We start from the raw sequence: 17,835 nt of genomic DNA on the forward strand, positions 1-17,835 counted from the left end.
TCACTGTAGTTATGAAACCATCCTCTTTGTGGCACAGGAATTTATGTAGCACAATTTTCACGTTCACCTACAGTCATGGTTTTCATAAAATTCAGCTTTTCCCTATACTTCCAATTCCTTTGGCAGACTGGAGAAAAACAGTAGACTGAACATGATCTCAACAGGATCAGGGGGAGAAGGGCGCCACATTCAGACTAAAGCAGATCCATTTTAAGTAATTATTTTTTGTTTATCTGACTTTTGTGCTTTTAAGAGTTGGAAGCATCATGTAAAAATATTATGTATTTTGAGAGACTTCTAAACAGAAATGTAGATTCTATATCTTTGGGTTGACTTTTCAGTTCCTCTACTATGGTGATAGGTAGTACAGGAAATTGTGAAGGAAAATTACTGGATGGATGCTTATCTTCTTGTGAAAACATGGTGATTGATATATCCTGCATAGATGTGTGGGAATCTGTTAATGTACATTTTTACCCGGCTGCACTTGAAAAAAGAAAAAAAAAATGAAGAGACATTTAAGCAAATAAATCCTGCAACAGTTAGTTCTACTTGTTGATTTCAGGTTACCGCATGAGATTAGGATCTAGCACAGACAAAAAGGATTCAGGTCGCCTTCATGTTGATTTTGCTCAGGCAAGAGATGACTTTTATGAATGGGAATGCAAACAAAGAATGCTGGCCAGAGAAGAACGCCACAGACGCAAAATGGAAGAAGACAGACTGCGCCCTCCTTCACCTCCAGCAATAATGCATTATTCGGAACACGAAGCTGCTTTGCTGGCTGAAAAATTGAAAGGTAAGCACCATTTGCTACTTCTCAGTTTATTATTCCTTAAAAGCAGGAGCCATGCAGAAGTCAGAGCAGTGAAGCCAGTTTCTCTCTGATGTCTTTCATTACTTGCCCTGTTAGCTTTCCCCCACTGAAATGGCTTTCTCCACCATTTCTGTGCCAGTGGTAATGATACTCACCCATCTGCTAGAAATGCATGACATCTGTCCATCTGCCTGTGCTTTAACAGCTAAAACACAGCCTTCAGAATGCTACCACAGGGGTTTTTTGTTATGTTAAGTTGCTGCGATCATATATATCTAGGAAATACTCTCACAGTAAGACAACCTGTTGCAGGCATCCTTCTTCATAATAAATGCCTGATTCTTGAAATTACTTTAATCCTTGACTTTAGGTTGCTGCATCACATGCATTTGACTGTCCCTGGCATTCAAATTGCACTCATGAGCTGACACAACTTATCTCTGACACACACCATCCATTCTTTCACTCCCTCTTTCGGGTTAGAATTACTTGTGCAGGATAGTGTCATGTTTTGGTATGTGTTTGCTTCCTTGTTTGTTTTTTTCTAGGTACATTTACTGAGATAATATTTTTCAAGGGTGCACTTTGAGGATTCATTTTAATAGATAACATAAACAGTAAGAAGCAAAGAAATAAACTTTTCATGGTAACAAAATTTAAAAGAAATATCTAGCAAACAACTCTTCATACCCATTAGGGTTGTTTTCATTAAGTGTTTAGCAGCTGTGTTTGGCATTCTTTCCCCCATGATGGCCAAGCACATTACTTAACTGTGTGCCAGGTCACAAGAAGCTGTGATTCTTGCCACTGTTTAAGAGTTATCTAGATTAGGCTTAGACTATCCAGCTGTCATCACACTGGTCTCTGTTGTATGAAACATGTTTGGGGAGCCAAAGAAGGACAGTGCAGTGTTTCATTCTTGGAGCATGGAGCAGAGATGCACCCTGCTGTCTCTCTGAGTACTGCATTGGTTGCTGTTAGCTGTCGCTGCTACCTCAGTCTGTTACTTGTTTGGTTGACTAATTCTCACCAGATACACTCCTCCATTAAATAATTAATGATTCTATCTAACTGATAGATTGGTAAAATAACCTAGATGGATCGATAGACCAGGAGAAAAGAGGCCCTAATACAAGAAATTTTAATTCATACCAAGTTTCCAGTCCAGTTTTAGATCCATCTGGTTTTAGTTGAATATTTTAGGAGTTAATCTCTTGTAGGGAAGTTTTTCTTTATGTAGTAAGGCCTACAGGTTTCCTGAACTAAACCAGAAAATACAAGAAGTCTGGACAATTTCTTCCATATGGCTAGTCATTGCTTGGGGCAACTGAATGTGTGTTTTTGCAAGATGTTTAAGATTACTATATTTAGAAGGATTTTTCTTTTCTTTATGGAAGTTTCCATACTTAATTAAAATCTACTCCAAGCATTTATATCTTTGGTTCTCCTGAGGGAAATTTAACCATAGCTTGACATATATGCTCAAGTTTAATATAAGAAAAATTAGCACGAAATAGACCAACACTATGTGCATTACTGTTTTTCCAGAAATATGTAATTAAAAAAATAAAAAAGGTAAGTTTTTTTTTTTTTTTACTGGTTAAAAATCATTAAAATCCAATAAAAGAATATATTGTAATTTTTAAAGTTCTTCTAATTAACAGTTGCATTGTGTACTAGTTTATCACAGCTTAGTTTGAAAACAAACCAGTTAGAGGCACCAAGTCAGATTAAGAATTTAATAGGGAAATTAAGAAAAAAGGAAAAAAAGGCAGAAAAACACTGGTTTAAACTGACAGAGTCAGGATATAACCTGACACGCTGTGAGTCAAGGTGGCAGTAGCAGTCCTATAAAATGGTGGCTGCAGTCCTCCTGAAGTGGTGGATGTGGTTCTATTGAAGCAGTGATGCTGTAGAAAGGGTCTGCTCTTCCTCGGAAGGTCCAGTGGTGGCTATATAGCTCTTGTCCTCTGGAAATCCAGTGGAAAGTGTTGTCTGGGGTGCTCAGAATCTCAGATTATATCCAGGATGGAATGCTTGGTTCCTCCTTCTGGGTGGAGCATCTCAAAATGGGATGATGAGTCAGGAGGCCAGGTGTTGATGGGCCCATTAACAGAAGATGGTCTGGAGGGAGGAGGCAAGGAAACACTGCCCCACTTGGTTTCAACAGCTCATGAGGATGCTAGCAGAATATACTGCAACCCAGGATACCTTGTTGTGAGGTTAATGACACCAGCCCTGGATCTGTACAGATAGTTAAGGGTGGAGAATGCAGAAAAGCCCCCTCTCTTCTCAGTGGGCATGAGTTGTGCCCTGTCCTAGGTAGTACAGAAAGCAGAGGTGGGCTTCAGTAGTTATACTGGTCTACTTTACTTTTCCTATGGCATCATAGAATCTATAAAATAGTGGCATTGAACTTTATGGCCTCTCTTGGCCAACATGGATTCACCACCTGAGCTCTTTGTGACATTCTAAAAAAAAAGAAGTAATGCAACAATAAAGAAAATTCTTCAACTCTGGCAAAGGGCAGTTCATGTAATAGAATCATACAATCATTAAGGTTGGAAAAGACCTCTAAGATCGAGTCCAAGCATCATCCTACATTTACAATTTAAATGTGGATTTCAGTGAAAGTAGCAGAATATATATATATACACACACATACACATGTACACACACACTCACAGAGATATGTAAAACCTGGAGTTAAAATTTCAGGTCTCTGCACATCACCACATTCGCAGTGCTGAAAAAGCCTGGACAATTCATCCCAAAGTAAAGAATGATCACACTATATCTGCACTTGGCAGGATTTAACTTGAAAGATTGGGTTTTGAGCAGATGCTTTGCAGTTGTTTTCTTAAGGAAAGTCATGACCTTGCTGTGGTGCCCATTTCAAAAGACTCCTGAGCTCTGTTGCCAGCTCATGAAACAGATCTGCTGGTGCCCAACATGCGGGTTCCAGCTCCTGTAGTGCTTCCGGAAGCTCACAGAGCAACACTAGCTAAAAAAGCAAGCCAAAACAACTAAACATCTCTCATCCCAAGATACTGCTTTGCAATCACAGATGTAGAAAACTTGGTCTGAATCGAAGCAACTTCTGTTATCTAAATAACCTTGGAAATTCCTGACAGCAAGGAAATGTTATGGTGAGCAGAGATGAAGTAGTCTTATCAGCCAGTCCCCTAATGTGGTCTTGATATTTACTGAGTCTATACTAGAGATGGCAATATCTTTTTTTCACCTTCCGCAAACTGCAACATAAGACTAAGAAATCATTGTTTTTGTGTAACAGACTTGGCTGGAAACTCTTGCCCCAGTCAAGAGGTAAATTGTCAGCATATCCCTATTCCACTGGTGTGCTGAAGTCACCTGGTACAGCAGTGACTGTGGGTGAGAGAGTACAGAGGAACTTTTGTGCCAGTAGGAAACAGAAGTTCATTGTAAATTTTAAGCCAGGTAGTCTCTACTGGTGTGGAGCTTCACAGAACAAAGGAACCAGTTCTTCAGTGCCTGGTGACTGGGGCTGGGAACCCACTGCATGTGAGTCCTTGTACACTTGCAAGAGCAGGAGGATTTATGACATGCTCTCCATTCCCCAAATCCCTTCATATTTGCCAAGAACTTGGTTTGAACACTTGATTTTTTGCAGAAATTAAAAAAAAACATCAAACTATGAACCAGTGCAATTTTTTACCACTTCCCAATTCAGTGTGTGGCAAACAGTGTTGGTTTATGTGTATCTCCCTTTCCCTTTTCCTTTTTCCTTTATTCTTTTTTTCCATTAAGATCTTCAGTAGTTCTGTAAATGAAGTCCTTCTTAGCTCTCTTCAATCATACAATCATACATATGGACATTTTTTTCCTGCACCATTCATGTCGTTAGCCTGAGCCTCAATTATCAGAATGAAATGAGCTCCAGCATTCCAAGAAGATAAGTAACATGAAGAAGAACATGAGCTCCTTCTCATCTGTGTTTCCTTGAGGAAATACCTTGTTGGGGTTTTAGGAGCTCTCCTGGGGTTTTTTTCTGTTAAAAGGAATTTTCCCCATACGTGTTGCTGGGGAGACAAATTGCTGGATATTTAAGAAAAACAAAAGACCTACCCATTGAGGGTGGGGTGCATCTGGCTACTCTTTTGTTTCACCTGGGTGGCGGACAGTCAGTCCCTGGTGTTTGGATGGAGAGGGAGGCTGTTTTGTCGTCTGCGTTTTCCTTCTGCCAGAGAAACCCCGGGATCCCAAGCCCGCCTTCCCTGCCCCGCTGGGAGCCGGGCCGTGGCTGCCCTGCCCCGCCATTGCTTTGAGCCTTCAGGGCTGTGTTGTAGCCCTGCTCGCCCAGACCTCCGGGGGGTTCCCCGTTTGGATACATCTCGTCTGCCACCCGGGATTTGTGCTCGTCCCTGCCGTTCCAGCCTGCTGTTCCCGAGGGTCCGCCTGGACACCGGGATCGGCTGCCCAGGGGTTTGTGAAGCCTTTGTTCCATCCCTTCCCGGGATCCCAGGCCGCCAGTGCCGCGTGCTCCCCGAGCTCGCTCCGGAGCGCCCCCTGCAGCCGCGGGGGAACCATCGCACCTGCCCTGCTCACCGGGAGCCGCCAGCGCCCCTGCCGGCTGCGAGCGGAACTGCACCCGAGGGGAAAGGGCCCGACAGCCGAGAAGGCTGGCACTGGGTTTGTGATTGTTTGCTGTTACTGCCATGGTTATTGTTGTTTGTTTGACTGGTTATACACATATAGATATATAATAGTAAAGAACTGTTATTTCTATTTCCCACATCTTTGCCTAAAAGCTCCTTGATTTCAAAATTATAATAACTCGGAGGGAAGGGGGATTGCATCTGCCATTCCAAGGGAGGCTCCTGCCTTCCTCAGCAGACACCTGTCTTTCAAACCAAGACATACCTCAATAAATACACAGATGTGAATTCTGGGAATCTAAGGGCATTTACAACGAAGTGTAAATGTTATTTGCCTCGTTAAACAGCCTTCAAAAATAGACCCTGATTCCTTGTTTTGACAAAACCAGCAGAATATTGTGTCTTCTGCTATTACATTAGAAAAAAGTTACTTTCTCTTCTTCTGGTTCATTGCAGCATTTGTGTGTGTCTTCGAGATTTTAATTCCTCAGTGTTAAATCAGATGTGTTATTACTGCACAGTGAAATGTGTCGGTAGATATTTAGGTTCAAATTTGCATTCTCTGACATCTGTTTTCCTGGGTGCTTTATAAACAGTTAAGTAATGTGGTGCCCAGAACAAGACACAACTGGAGATAGGCTGAACCTTTTAAGTGGAATGCTGCTCTGTCAGGTGCATTGGAACAAAACATTTTAATCTGTGGTTATGACATTTGCGTTTCAAAGCAGAATTTAGAACATTATGGTTTTCTTAATTCAAGCATATCTGTACCTAATGGTATCATCTTCAGAAATCACTTCTTGCAAATAAGCTCCTTTAAAATGCTACATCTGTCTTACTTGCTGCGGGTAGCTAAATAGTTCCATCACCTAACACCTAACAAAGACATCCCTTTATATCTGAATATCTATTTTTTTAAATATTTTGAGCAAAGGAGACCTAAATATCTGAAAGTTATATACAATACCCTGGAAGTTACCTCCCTTTTTAATGTAGTGGTTTTTTATGAGCACGGGGAAGTTATTTATATGGTTTTTCATTTTAAAAAATATAATTTAAAAATTCAGAAGCTGCTTCTTTGCCAGGCACTGTATTATCCCCTGAAGAGAGCACAGATTGGAAATTTAAATAAATAGATGGCAGTTACAGTAGAATGAACTAACCAGAGATGCACCTTGCACAAGACTGAGGTAACATCAAGCCTGACAATCTCAACTCTTGCACGTCATTTGAAATATAAACAACATTTAATTGCTTGGGAGATAGGATATTTCACTAAGAAGAAAAACACACTGCTTTCATTATTCACCCTGCACTTGGGAACCAGGCTGGTGGAGCACTGCAGAAACAGTGCAGTTATGCAGACAGGCAAGTCTCACCCAGAAAGGATTGAATTCAGTGCAGGGCTACGTCAGAAGGGGAGGTAAAGTGAGATCCTATGAACAAATCCAGTGAATGCTGGGTTTAAATGCTGCTGAGAGACTTCGAAGCTTTTTTTAGCACAGTCTTTTTTCATTAGTGGTATATCAGGACAGAGCCCTAAAACAGACATGTTTCAATGCTTTAGCATCAAATCTGTTCACTCACCCTTCCTGGTTTAAGATTATCATTTTCTCCTTCCTTCCTCCATATGCTGCTGACATCTGCTGTGGCACAATACATCTGGCTCAGAGAGCCTCGCACAGGGGCTGTGAGCAGGCACAGTGCGAGGGCACTTTTGTCTGCTGGCAGAAGAGCATAAGGTGGGTTCAGCTATCAGCAGCCTGGTAAACTAATTCCCTGGGCACCTCCCTCCCAAAGCCTACAGGAGGAACACTCACTGCTTAGTGCATTACTAAAAGCATTCTCCCTCACCTCAGCTGTATCGTATCAATGCAGATTTTGAGGTTTTAATATAAGATCACTGGATTAAATGTACCACACTGCAAAATGACTCAAGTTAATTACTTAATACTGAGAACTGGGAAATGGCAGCTCACTCTGAAAGTTTGTGGTGTGATTTTGAGAAAGAGGGAGGAAACTCAATACCCTCATAATTACTTTTCATTGGAAATAATGGCATCAGCAGGAGAAGATAATGGATTTCTGTGTCTCACATGAAACACCCACCCCCAGAAGAATCTTGTGTGATTTAATTTGAAAGAAAGAAAGAAAGAAAGAAAGACAGACTTTGATTATGTAGGGGGAAGAGATTACTCTTTTAATATGTCTTTTAGTGAACATATATGTGTATTTTTATCAAATCTAGTGTCAGCTAGACATTTGTTACATAACTGGAAAAGTTTCTTGGTTATAGCATGCAGTTAAAGCTATTTAAAAAATAGTAAGGTGGATATTAATCATTCTTTAAAAGAACCCTTTGGCAGTAAAAATTTGTGTTTCTTGATTCTCACTTGTTATGCAATGCTACTGGGTTAAAAATGTTATTAATCCCAAAAGTACTAGATTGATGTGTGTGATTCATGGCACAATTATATAAAGGATTTGAGCAGGAAAAAAAGAAGGTGAGGGTAGTAGACTGAAAAGTTGTGTTTCTAGGTCAGTGGCAGGCACTCTGTACAGAAGAAGCTCTTAAGCCAAGAGAAAAATAGGTTGTCATTTTGGCACCAGAAGTGGTGTGTGCTGGGAAGCAAATTGTTCCTGATGCACAGGGGAGCTGGGCTGAGCCTGCTGATGAGAGAAGTTAAGTGAACCTTTTCTCTGACCTGATTCACCCACAGCAGTCACCTCCTAAGGTTTATTCTTTTCCGTGTTGAATTCAGTCTTTGCAGTTTAGAAATCTCAGTTATAGTTTAATAAATTATCAAGTCAGAAGTCAGATTAAGAGTAACCTTGGCCATACATCCTCCCCTGGCTGCAGTTATACATAATGAAGAAGTTTGCACCCTGAACTGAACTGTGCCGCCTTCCTGTTATAACTGAACTGGGTCCAGTTTGACAAACTGGAACTGGAGTCTGAGCAGCTGAGCAGCACCAGACAGACTGAGGGCAGTGTAACACCATGAGCAAGGGGGTAGTGCTGAACAGGTGGGGGTGAGGCAGGAAACACATCTTCCCATGGCACTGCTACAGCTGACAGAGGACAGGCTGTTAATCAGAGGCGAAATCAGAGGGACATGTCCTACCACTCTTGTCCTTTCCCTGCTTGCCCTGAAGCACAGTTATGCTCAGTGCTCACAAGAATGCCTTCAAGGGGTGTTGAGGCAAAAGAGCACAAGAGCTTTCTAGGTGTAGTCATTGGAGTAAAGACCAACAGTTCTGTCTTTTCAGCATGTCCTTGCAAGCCTGGGAGGTTGCGTTAGGGGAGCAAGGTTGGGGACAGTGTGTGCTGACTCTGGACAACAACATAGCCCATAGGACAATGTAGAAGATTTGCTGTGATTTAGAGAGGCTCCAAGTGTTGTGTGAAATATCTCAGATACTTTTCAAAGATCTGACAAAGGTCAGGTTTGAAAAGATAATAACAAGGCTAAATCTGTAGCCTAAGTTTCATCTTGTCCTAGCTGGAAGTCCAGCATACAATGTCACTCTTGAAATACAGAAATATAAAGTTATCTATATTTGCAATATATCTATAAATGTAAAAATCATAGAAATAAGAGTGTTTGAATGCCTGGCTTCAGAATGATGGATTAGTCTATATTCTTTCCAATGTCTAAGGCCTTAGACACCACCACCCACATTGTGAAAGCACCTTATGGAGGTGTTTAACACTAAGAGAGGAATAGTCACATTTGAGGGCACTCTGAGCTGAATTCTGCCCTGTGTTACACCAGGGAAACTCCATAAGCTGAAAGTAAAACCTCTGTTTCCAACACCTCTTCCCAGAATACCATTTTGTGATAGTTGTTGTCATAGCTTTTTCAACTGAAAAATTTATTCCAGTTGGGGTTGCTTAGAGGTCAAATCGCAAGCAGAAAAAGGCAAAACATTTGTCAACAATTATTCCCTTTTTTCATAGAAAATTCCTGTTAATTTTCTGGGCAGCTCTAGGGAGGCATTTTCTTTTCTTTATATTTCATTTCATCTAAGTTGTGAGCTAGGATTTAAATGTCAGATATCTTTAGTTGATATAAGAGGAATTTGAAATATCTTATCTCTAGAGTCCTGTGATTGAGTCTGGCAGCACCTGGAAATCTCTATCGACGGACACCCAGCAAGCCATCCTTAATGGATGGGTAATCTTCAAAGGACACAGCGTCATCAGAGCTTGTGTTAGAACTGAGCACTGCTGTACGGGGACACGCAGGGGTGCAGATGCTGGGTGGGTGCTGGCAGCAGCTGCACTTTTGGAATTGCTGGGATCACTCTGACCAAACATAGGCATGTTGCAGAGATGTTGATACAAGAGCAGGCTAACCCAGGCTCCCTCTGCAGCCAGCTGAGGGAAGCAGGCACTTCCGGAGCACAGTTCACTTTACCATTAAACAGACCACAAAAACAGGACTGATAAAGCCTACCTTATTTGCTTAGATTATGCTGAAACTTGGAGAAGAAAAAAGCTCTAAGAATAAGAAATAATTTGCCACAAGCTTATTTTAAAAGAACAATTACATATGGGAACATGTCTTATATAAAGGGATTTATTTGAAGAGTCTGTTTTTAAACAGTGTATAATTATGTGCATCCTACCATGAGGGAATAATTTTGAACAGAATTAGGAGTTTTGTTTTTTTTTTTTAATAAATAACTGCAATCATAAAGCAGTTCATGCTCTTTTTAAATTAGATTCCATTGCTGCATTTCTTCTACTATTTATCTACTAACTAAAAAATAAATGCACAATCTCATATAAAAATCTGATTTTCTAAGGCAATCACTGTATTCTAGATGAAAAAATTTAATTCACAGTGAGTTACCTTATGCCAGTCACTGAGTGAACTCAAAAATACAAAAGTTAGAAATGACGGTGAAATAAATTTTAAGACTGTAGAGAGATTTTATTAACTAATGTGCTCCTGTTGTGCATATATTACCCTCTAGCATTTTTGAATGTATCTTCTAATTATGTAATCAATGAAGATGCTGATGTTTACCAATGAAAGGATTTTTTCCTGTGAGTGCAGAGCTGTTAATTAACTATGACAGTCCCACAGACCTCTGCAGCTCCCTGGAAGTACGGTATGATGAAAACAAGTTTTCAGCATATCCTTTTAAATGGGTAGGCAGAATGTGGCAGAAGGATGGTATGTTTACGAACATCCCTTACAGACACCCACTGTGCCTGATAAAAACAAAACGAGGGGAGGGTATTTTTACTTCATAGAGACTCTATAGCAGAACTACACACAAATGAGTACTGGGGAGAGACTAAAACAAGGAAAAGGGAGGATGTTTCTATGCTACTGATTTTCCTTATGCATGGAAACATGCTAACATTGTCAGAAACCATTACAGGTTATTCTTATTTACTAGTGTAATTATAATAAACATTGTGTTTCAGGGATGAGTTCTTGGATATACTGGATCTTTGACACCCAGTTCCCATGCAATTCAGCAGGCTGAAGATTTTGCCCAAGTCTTTTGGAGAGCCTTATCCTTGTGTTTTCTTGCAGTGAAGAGGCTTTGCATGAGTCTTGCTTACATTTGGCTTTTCTGGGGTCTATAGTCAGCCCACCCCACTCATCAGAGCCACTTAATACATTTCTGCTGCATATGTATCCAGCAAAGCTCTGAAGTGGAGTCTAATCCAAGGGGACAATATGGAATCAAAAAAAGCCCATATGACTCTTCCTGCCCAGCAAAAATTAATGAATGGTGATAATGAATCACACATGAATGTTTTACAACAGATACATCCTTGTATGCAGGGAGGGTGTTATGATGCTGTTATTTTGCAATTTTTTCTTCAGGGATCTTGGGTGAACATGCTTATTCAGCTGTGGAGAACAAATCTTATTGCTGTAGCTGAAAGCATGTTTCAGTTAATAAGATACTAAAGATCAGGCAAAGTAAATATCTCTTCTTCAGAGGCTGTGGGCACAGAGCATGTCACTAGTCCTCTCTGTATTTTAGGCTCCTTGCCTTTTAGGGAAGTGATTATGGATTCAGAATAAAAGCCAAAATCATCACTTAACAATTAGTATTATTCTTTGTACATGGAAAGCAGAGTCTTACAAACTGTGTCACATGTTTCTGTATCCTTCAACACAGTTGGCTGGCTTTAGTATTTTCCGATTTTTGTTTTAAGTATCTGTTGGTTATGACTACACTACATCTTCTCACCATAACCATATACCTTCTCCTACAGAAAGGTATGCATATTATCTAAAATATATATAAAGAAATACAACCAAAAAGGACTACATGAGATGTTCAAAATCAGTTGTTGAAAAATTGATGTTTTATGGAATAAAATCCCGGTGAAAAAATGATATCGGTTTGCACAAAACTGTTTTCATAAGAAGACTCTTGTAACAATATTTTCTTGCATTTCAGTCTAAATGGGACTTAAAAAGAAATGTTTCCTCTTAATCCTGATGAAGCCTGAAGTGCAATGGATGCTGCGCTTAGAGTCTTCTGAGGAAGCTGAGAGCACCATCAGAGGAAAGAAGATTGTCTAGGGAGGGAGCATACAAAATTTAGCCTTCAGTTTTGGCAGTCTTTCTGCAGAGAAAAGCAACTTTCATTACCTGAATGGTAAACATGAAGGTGTTTTCCTGGATTCATCTGGAATCCTTTAAAAAATTATATAATGCAAAACTTAAACCAAATATATAATGCAAAAAAAAGAAAACAAATAATACAAAACAAATGCAGACACATCATCTGTTCAAAGTAGTTCCTTGTAATTAATCAGTGTTTTGAGAAGGAATTGTTCAGCCTCAACATTGTTCGTTAATTAAGAACATGATGTTAGTGAAATCTGTTGACAGAACTATGGCTGAGCGCAAGCTCCAAGACTGAGCTTTCAGCTGAGCAGATTAACACAGACACATTTCATTTCCTCCGTGAGTCCAGTACCACAGAGGTCTCCTCACTCCCGCTGTAAGGTCATTCCATATCACTGAATGGCTTAAGGGAGGCATTGTGAAGGCAAAGGCGCAGGCCACAGGGAGGGGGGGAAGGTGCTTTTTGTTGTGAGAAAGCTATTAAAATGAGGAGAAGACAAGCCTTGAAGGAAGATTTATGAAGTTTCACATGGCTGTATTGGCTTCTTACATCTGATAGAACAAAGGACAGAAAAGTTGCCCAAAATGATATACTGCAAGCGGGATTTATGGTGATTTTAATGTGACATGGAGCAGAAAATGTGTTCTCAGCAGGATATTTATGCCTGCAATTTGAAACCTGTGCTTTGATTGTTCTAGATGATAGCAAGTTTTCTGAGGCCATCACGGTGCTGCTCACCTGGATTGAGCGAGGCGAGGTGAATCGTCGCTCTGCAAACCAGTTCTATTCCATGGTGCAGTCGGCCAACAGCCACGTCCGCCGGCTCATGAACGAAAAGGCGGCTCACGAGCAAGAAATGGAGCAGGCCAAGGAGAGTTTCAAAAATGCCTTAACAGGGATCCTCACTCAATGTAAGTAGCTCCCTTTTTGTCAGTGTTGTTGTAGTGATGGTGGTGGTGGTGGTAGTGGTTTTATCATTTTGTTTGTTTGGGGGTAAGTAGTTGCGATGCAGTCATGCTCTACTTCTTATCCTATTCCATACTCTATGGCAATTTGGAGGATCAAGGACCATTCCTAAGAACTTATTATTCAAGGTGAGCAAAGTTTCAGTAGTTTTTTTTATTAATAGATGAAGATGTGCTCTATTCACAATGTCTACTGTTGTGTAGACATAACACTTCAAGAATGGACAAGACAGAAGCCTCACTGCTCTGAGAAAAGATCACGGTTTTTTGAGAGAAGGGATATTTAGCCTGTGTGTGGCAGCTAGTTAGCTAGGCCAATTACAGAATAGAGCACAATTAGGTGATATTTTTAGCCTGGGTTTAGGGAAAAGGCAGTAGAATCCAGTAACTTTTAGGGAGGTATTCACAGGTACAGGCCACCTCCACAGTAGAAGAGTATGTTGTACTGCTGCTGGCATCAGGACTGCATGGCTGATACAATGCCAGCATTAATTGGGCAGATAAACTGTCTTAAATACCTAGTGCTGGCAGCTATTTCCTTAGTGCAGAAATACAATCAATGAACTTACCCTTATGAGGTTCCTTCATAAAACAATGATCAGGATACTCCCCTAGGAGTTGTCTTCAAAGGAGGAGAGGAGAGGAGAGGAGAGGAGAGGAGAGGAGAGGAGAGGAGAGGAGAGGAGAGGAGAGGAGAGGAGAGGAGAGGAGAGGAGAGGAGAGGAGAGGAGAGGAGAGGAGAGGAGAGGAGAGGAGAGGAGAGGAGAGGAGAGGAGAGGAGAGGAGAGGAGAGGAGAGGAGAGGAGAGGAGAGGAGAGGAGAGGAGAGGAGAGGAGAGGAGAGGAGAGGAGAGGAGAGGAGAGGAGAGGAGAAAAAAAAGGGGGAGGAAAAAAGGAGAAAGATAACTGATTTAATTGTTGGTGGTTTTCAACATGCCTACTCATGGCTCCTCAAGCAAGAGGCTTCAGAAAGGTGAAGCCTGGAGCCAGCTCTCATGCCATGCCAGTTGAGGACAAAACCCAAGATCATTTACCAGACAGAGGACAATGAAGTTGTTACATTGTAATTTCTGAATCATACCCCTGATCTTTACATTAAACAAAAAAAAAAAAGCCCTGAAGGCTTTTCTGCAATTTGTTTATGGTCCCTCAATGGACATGCTTTAAAAGTTAGGGTTGAAGGCATAAGCTTGGATGAACTTGTCTGGCTTAAGAGAGCAGCCACTGAAGCTTCTTGCATAAGTGATGGAGAGCTCAGCATCTCAGAAGACCAATTCACCCCATGGCATATGCCCTATTTTAAGAGCTTAGATGCCAAAACTTAGCAGCAAAGATTCTGGGCCAAAGATATTTGATTTCTGTGGACATATGTTCAGAGAGTAAATTTAAAAGACCAGCTAATTCCCTTGGTAATTTGCTAGGCAATATTGTCTTCCGTTTCAGCATCTAAAAGGCAGCGTGAGGCACAGAGATGCAGGCACCGCGCGTAGCGTGCTGTTCAGTTCACACCAGGGCCTCTCTAGTTTTGTGTGCAACAGCCAGCTCTAGCACTCAGAAATGCCTTCTTCAGCTGCATTTAAAAAAGTCCCCCATTGTCAGCAGGCTGAACTTTAGTTAAATCAGTCTAAATTAGCCCATTTTTCACCAACTGTTGTAGAACATCTGTCACTTGGAAATAGAGATCCCTGTAGTTTCAGGTGGAAATTTGCAGTTTTGGCTATCTGTTTTGCTCCTGTAATGTGCTGAATGCTGAACTTACAAAAACAGAAATAGCTCTGGCTTCAAAATGTGAGTTTCATAGTGCCACACTAACAGCAGTGTCTGGAAGAAGGACGTTTCTGACAGATCTGGCCTAAAAGGACAAGAACAGCAAAAGGCAGCCTCTGGGAAAGATGTTACTCTGTGGATTTTATAAAAACAAATTTTACAAGCTTTTGAGATGTTCCCCACTGGTTATTTTACAAACATCATAAACATTGGCCATTATTAGCATTAATATATCTTTGCAAACTTGCTGCAAAGAGATGGATGATGTTTTTCCTTTACACATGTATCTGCCTAAGACTGCTAAGCATGGAGCCTCTGAAATGAGCTTCCCTTTTTCAAGGAAATTTGAATTGATCTGTATTTGAATTGATCTGAAGAATGTTTGTCATGCATCTTTTTCCATTGTTTTTCCTCAGTCCTGCATAATTGGTTACAATATGTCAGTTGCTTTATGAAGAAGAATTTCAAAATAGATGTCCAAAATAGGTGTGCATGGCCTATTAAATTCTGCAGAGTGACAAAAACCCACTTCTGTTCTTCTGCAGTAAGGATCCAAAAGTTCTAGTGTAGTACTGCATCTGTGTGGCCATTTGACATAAATATTACAGTATTTTAAGAACATCATGTGGCATTCCTCTGTCATGAACTAGGTCAGACGTCCAACTTGGAGCTGACCATTCTGGGCTTTCTTTGCAGTCAGAAGAGAAAAATAAGAATCTCCATGGAATGAGTCATCAAACCGACCACATGGTGCTCTTCTGGTGAGATGAATCATCCCTTGGATATGCCATTTTTCCTCTGCTGCCCATAGAGGATTCACAGGGGGCCTAGCTCTGAACCAGATGTCCCACTTTTTAAGTGCCTTGTTCAGAGCACGTTAATCCCACTTACTGTGTATAGCCTTGATATAGACAGGTGTAGCATCAGGGAGAACTTGGAGTTAGATAAAAATACCAGCAATGAATGTTATGGGGAGTGGAAAAGAAATAAAACTGGCTGCAAGTGCACTCACCTGGAACACACACACACACGCATACACACACACTGTCTTAGTGGGTCTCAGTAGAAAATACTTTCTTATTAATGAGGATTACTGTGGCCAGAACATTTCATTTTATGGCCCAACTACTAAAGAAGTACAGGCACTGAAATCCCTGCTACAAATTTGTGCCTGGAGGTATTTAGGAGATTACTGAGTAGATTACCCCTAAAATTTGGATCAATTACTCAGCACGTGAATTAATTACCTGACCAAGGTACTCGTGCCAGGATAATCTGTGAAATAAAGTGTATTACTGCTGTCGCATCACTTATTTATAGCACCTGATTTAAGTGCTACAGGGAGTCTTAGCCTTGTTATGGCGCTTCTTCAGTTATTTAAGGGATAAAGAGAGAAAAACATCCACTTCCATCTTTTTATTAAATTACTTAATTTTTCTAGATTTAAATTTGTGCTTAAAGTATGGATTGGTTTCAAGGATTTTGGATAGGTCTGTCTTTGTGGTTTGACATCTTCTACTTTGCCTCCAGAGCTTAGTTACCGGTGACACTGCCCCCCAACTTTCCATTCATCTCTGTTTCATTTCCTCACAAATCTCCTTTTCAGCCTAAGGTTTACAGATAATCCTCATGTTTAAGGAAAATGGAGGCCCTAGACATATCCCTGTTGGGCTGTTGGTGGTTTTTTAGACTACACCAAAGCTGCAATTATGTCCTCTGACTCTCTTCTCCATGCACTGTAAACTTTGCCTACCTCTTACTGAGTTTTCAGACTATTTTAATGCAGTCTCCCTTGACAACACTGTCAAAAGTACCTATAGGTGAATGAAAATTCCATATTCAAAAATTATTTTGATATCTGTAGAGTAAGACATAAAAGGTGGTGGAAGTGTCCCAGTATACAAATTCATAAATTACACACACAGTCTAATGAAGAGAAGTGCCCCATGGCTGGTTACTGAGCAGTCAGTAACCAGCATTTATTTGATCATTTTTGTCCATTTTACTAATGAATTAATGGACTTACTGGACTGAAGCCAGGTCCCCATCAGAGTCTATGCATCAGTCTTTTGTGTGCCTGTGGGGGAACAGTGGGAGGGTGGTTTTGATCACAGAGCCCCCTGACCAGATTACTTGTCATAGAATCAGTAAGGTTGGAAAAGACCTACGAGATAATTTGGGCCCACCCTTGAATGAATACCACCATGCCAACTAAACCATAGCACTAAGTGCCATGTTCAGTCATTTCTTAAACACATCCAGGGATGGTGACTTCACCACTGCCCTGGGCAGCCTCTTCCAATGGTTAACCACCCTTTCAGTGAAAAAATTCTTCCTGATGTCCAGCGTGAACATGAACAAGGGGGAATGGCTTTAAACTGAAAGGGGGCTGGTTTAGATTAAATATAAGGAAGAAATTATTTTCTGTGAGGGTGGTGAGACACTGCAACAAATTGCCCAGAGAAGCTGTGGATGCCCCGCCCCTGGAAATGTTCAAGGCCAGGTTGGATGGAATTTTGAGCTGGTCTAGTGGAAGGTGTCCCTGACCATTGCAGGGGGTGGAAACCACATGATCTTTAAGATCTGTTCCAAGCCAGACCATTCTATGATTCTACAGATTGAGATTATGCAATTTGCCTCTTTGCGTGTAGCATCTTCATTGTTGCTGAGCATCTTCAGCCCTTATTTGTAACAGGAAATGAAGCTAGATTCAACTTTGATTTGATCCAGTAGGTCTGTTCATTTAGGAAGAACCAAAGGTTTGGGGGGGAAGGCTGTGTGTCACTTGCCCCCTTTTGGGAATATCACAATTGTCACCTTGAGTTTTCCTTTCCTTTCTACTAAAGGACTCCAGTGGTATATTAGATTACACTGACTTTTTCTCAAATAGCTGGTAGGTATTTGATATGAATTACAACCCCTGTCCAAAAAAAAAAAAAAAAAAAAAAAATTTAGTTAAATAATTCTGAAGGGAAAAGCATTTTCAATAGACTGAATAAAATCCTCTTCCTTTCAGGTTTCTTCATTTTCGTTCTCTG

The 17,835-nt window shown here is 40.7% G+C and overlaps 1 protein-coding gene across 1 annotated transcript in view; it reads left to right on the forward strand.

Moving 5' to 3' along the window:
* The window catches only part of ENOX1 (ecto-NOX disulfide-thiol exchanger 1), a gene marked incomplete at its 3' end in the record, with an annotated part of 136,863 nt that overhangs the window by 41,124 nt on the left and 77,904 nt on the right, over positions 1 to 17,835 (forward strand). The window contains exons 4-5 of the mRNA XM_082277604.1: positions 566 to 799; positions 12,765 to 12,977. Of these exons, the coding sequence (XP_082133730.1) occupies positions 566 to 799; positions 12,765 to 12,977 (447 nt within the window). The remainder of the gene's footprint in view (positions 1 to 565; positions 800 to 12,764; positions 12,978 to 17,835) is intronic.

The sequence above is a fragment of the Coloeus monedula genome (genome assembly GCF_965178545.1).
Source record: "Coloeus monedula genome assembly, chromosome: 3".
Classification (NCBI taxonomy): domain Eukaryota; kingdom Metazoa; phylum Chordata; class Aves; order Passeriformes; family Corvidae; genus Coloeus; species Coloeus monedula.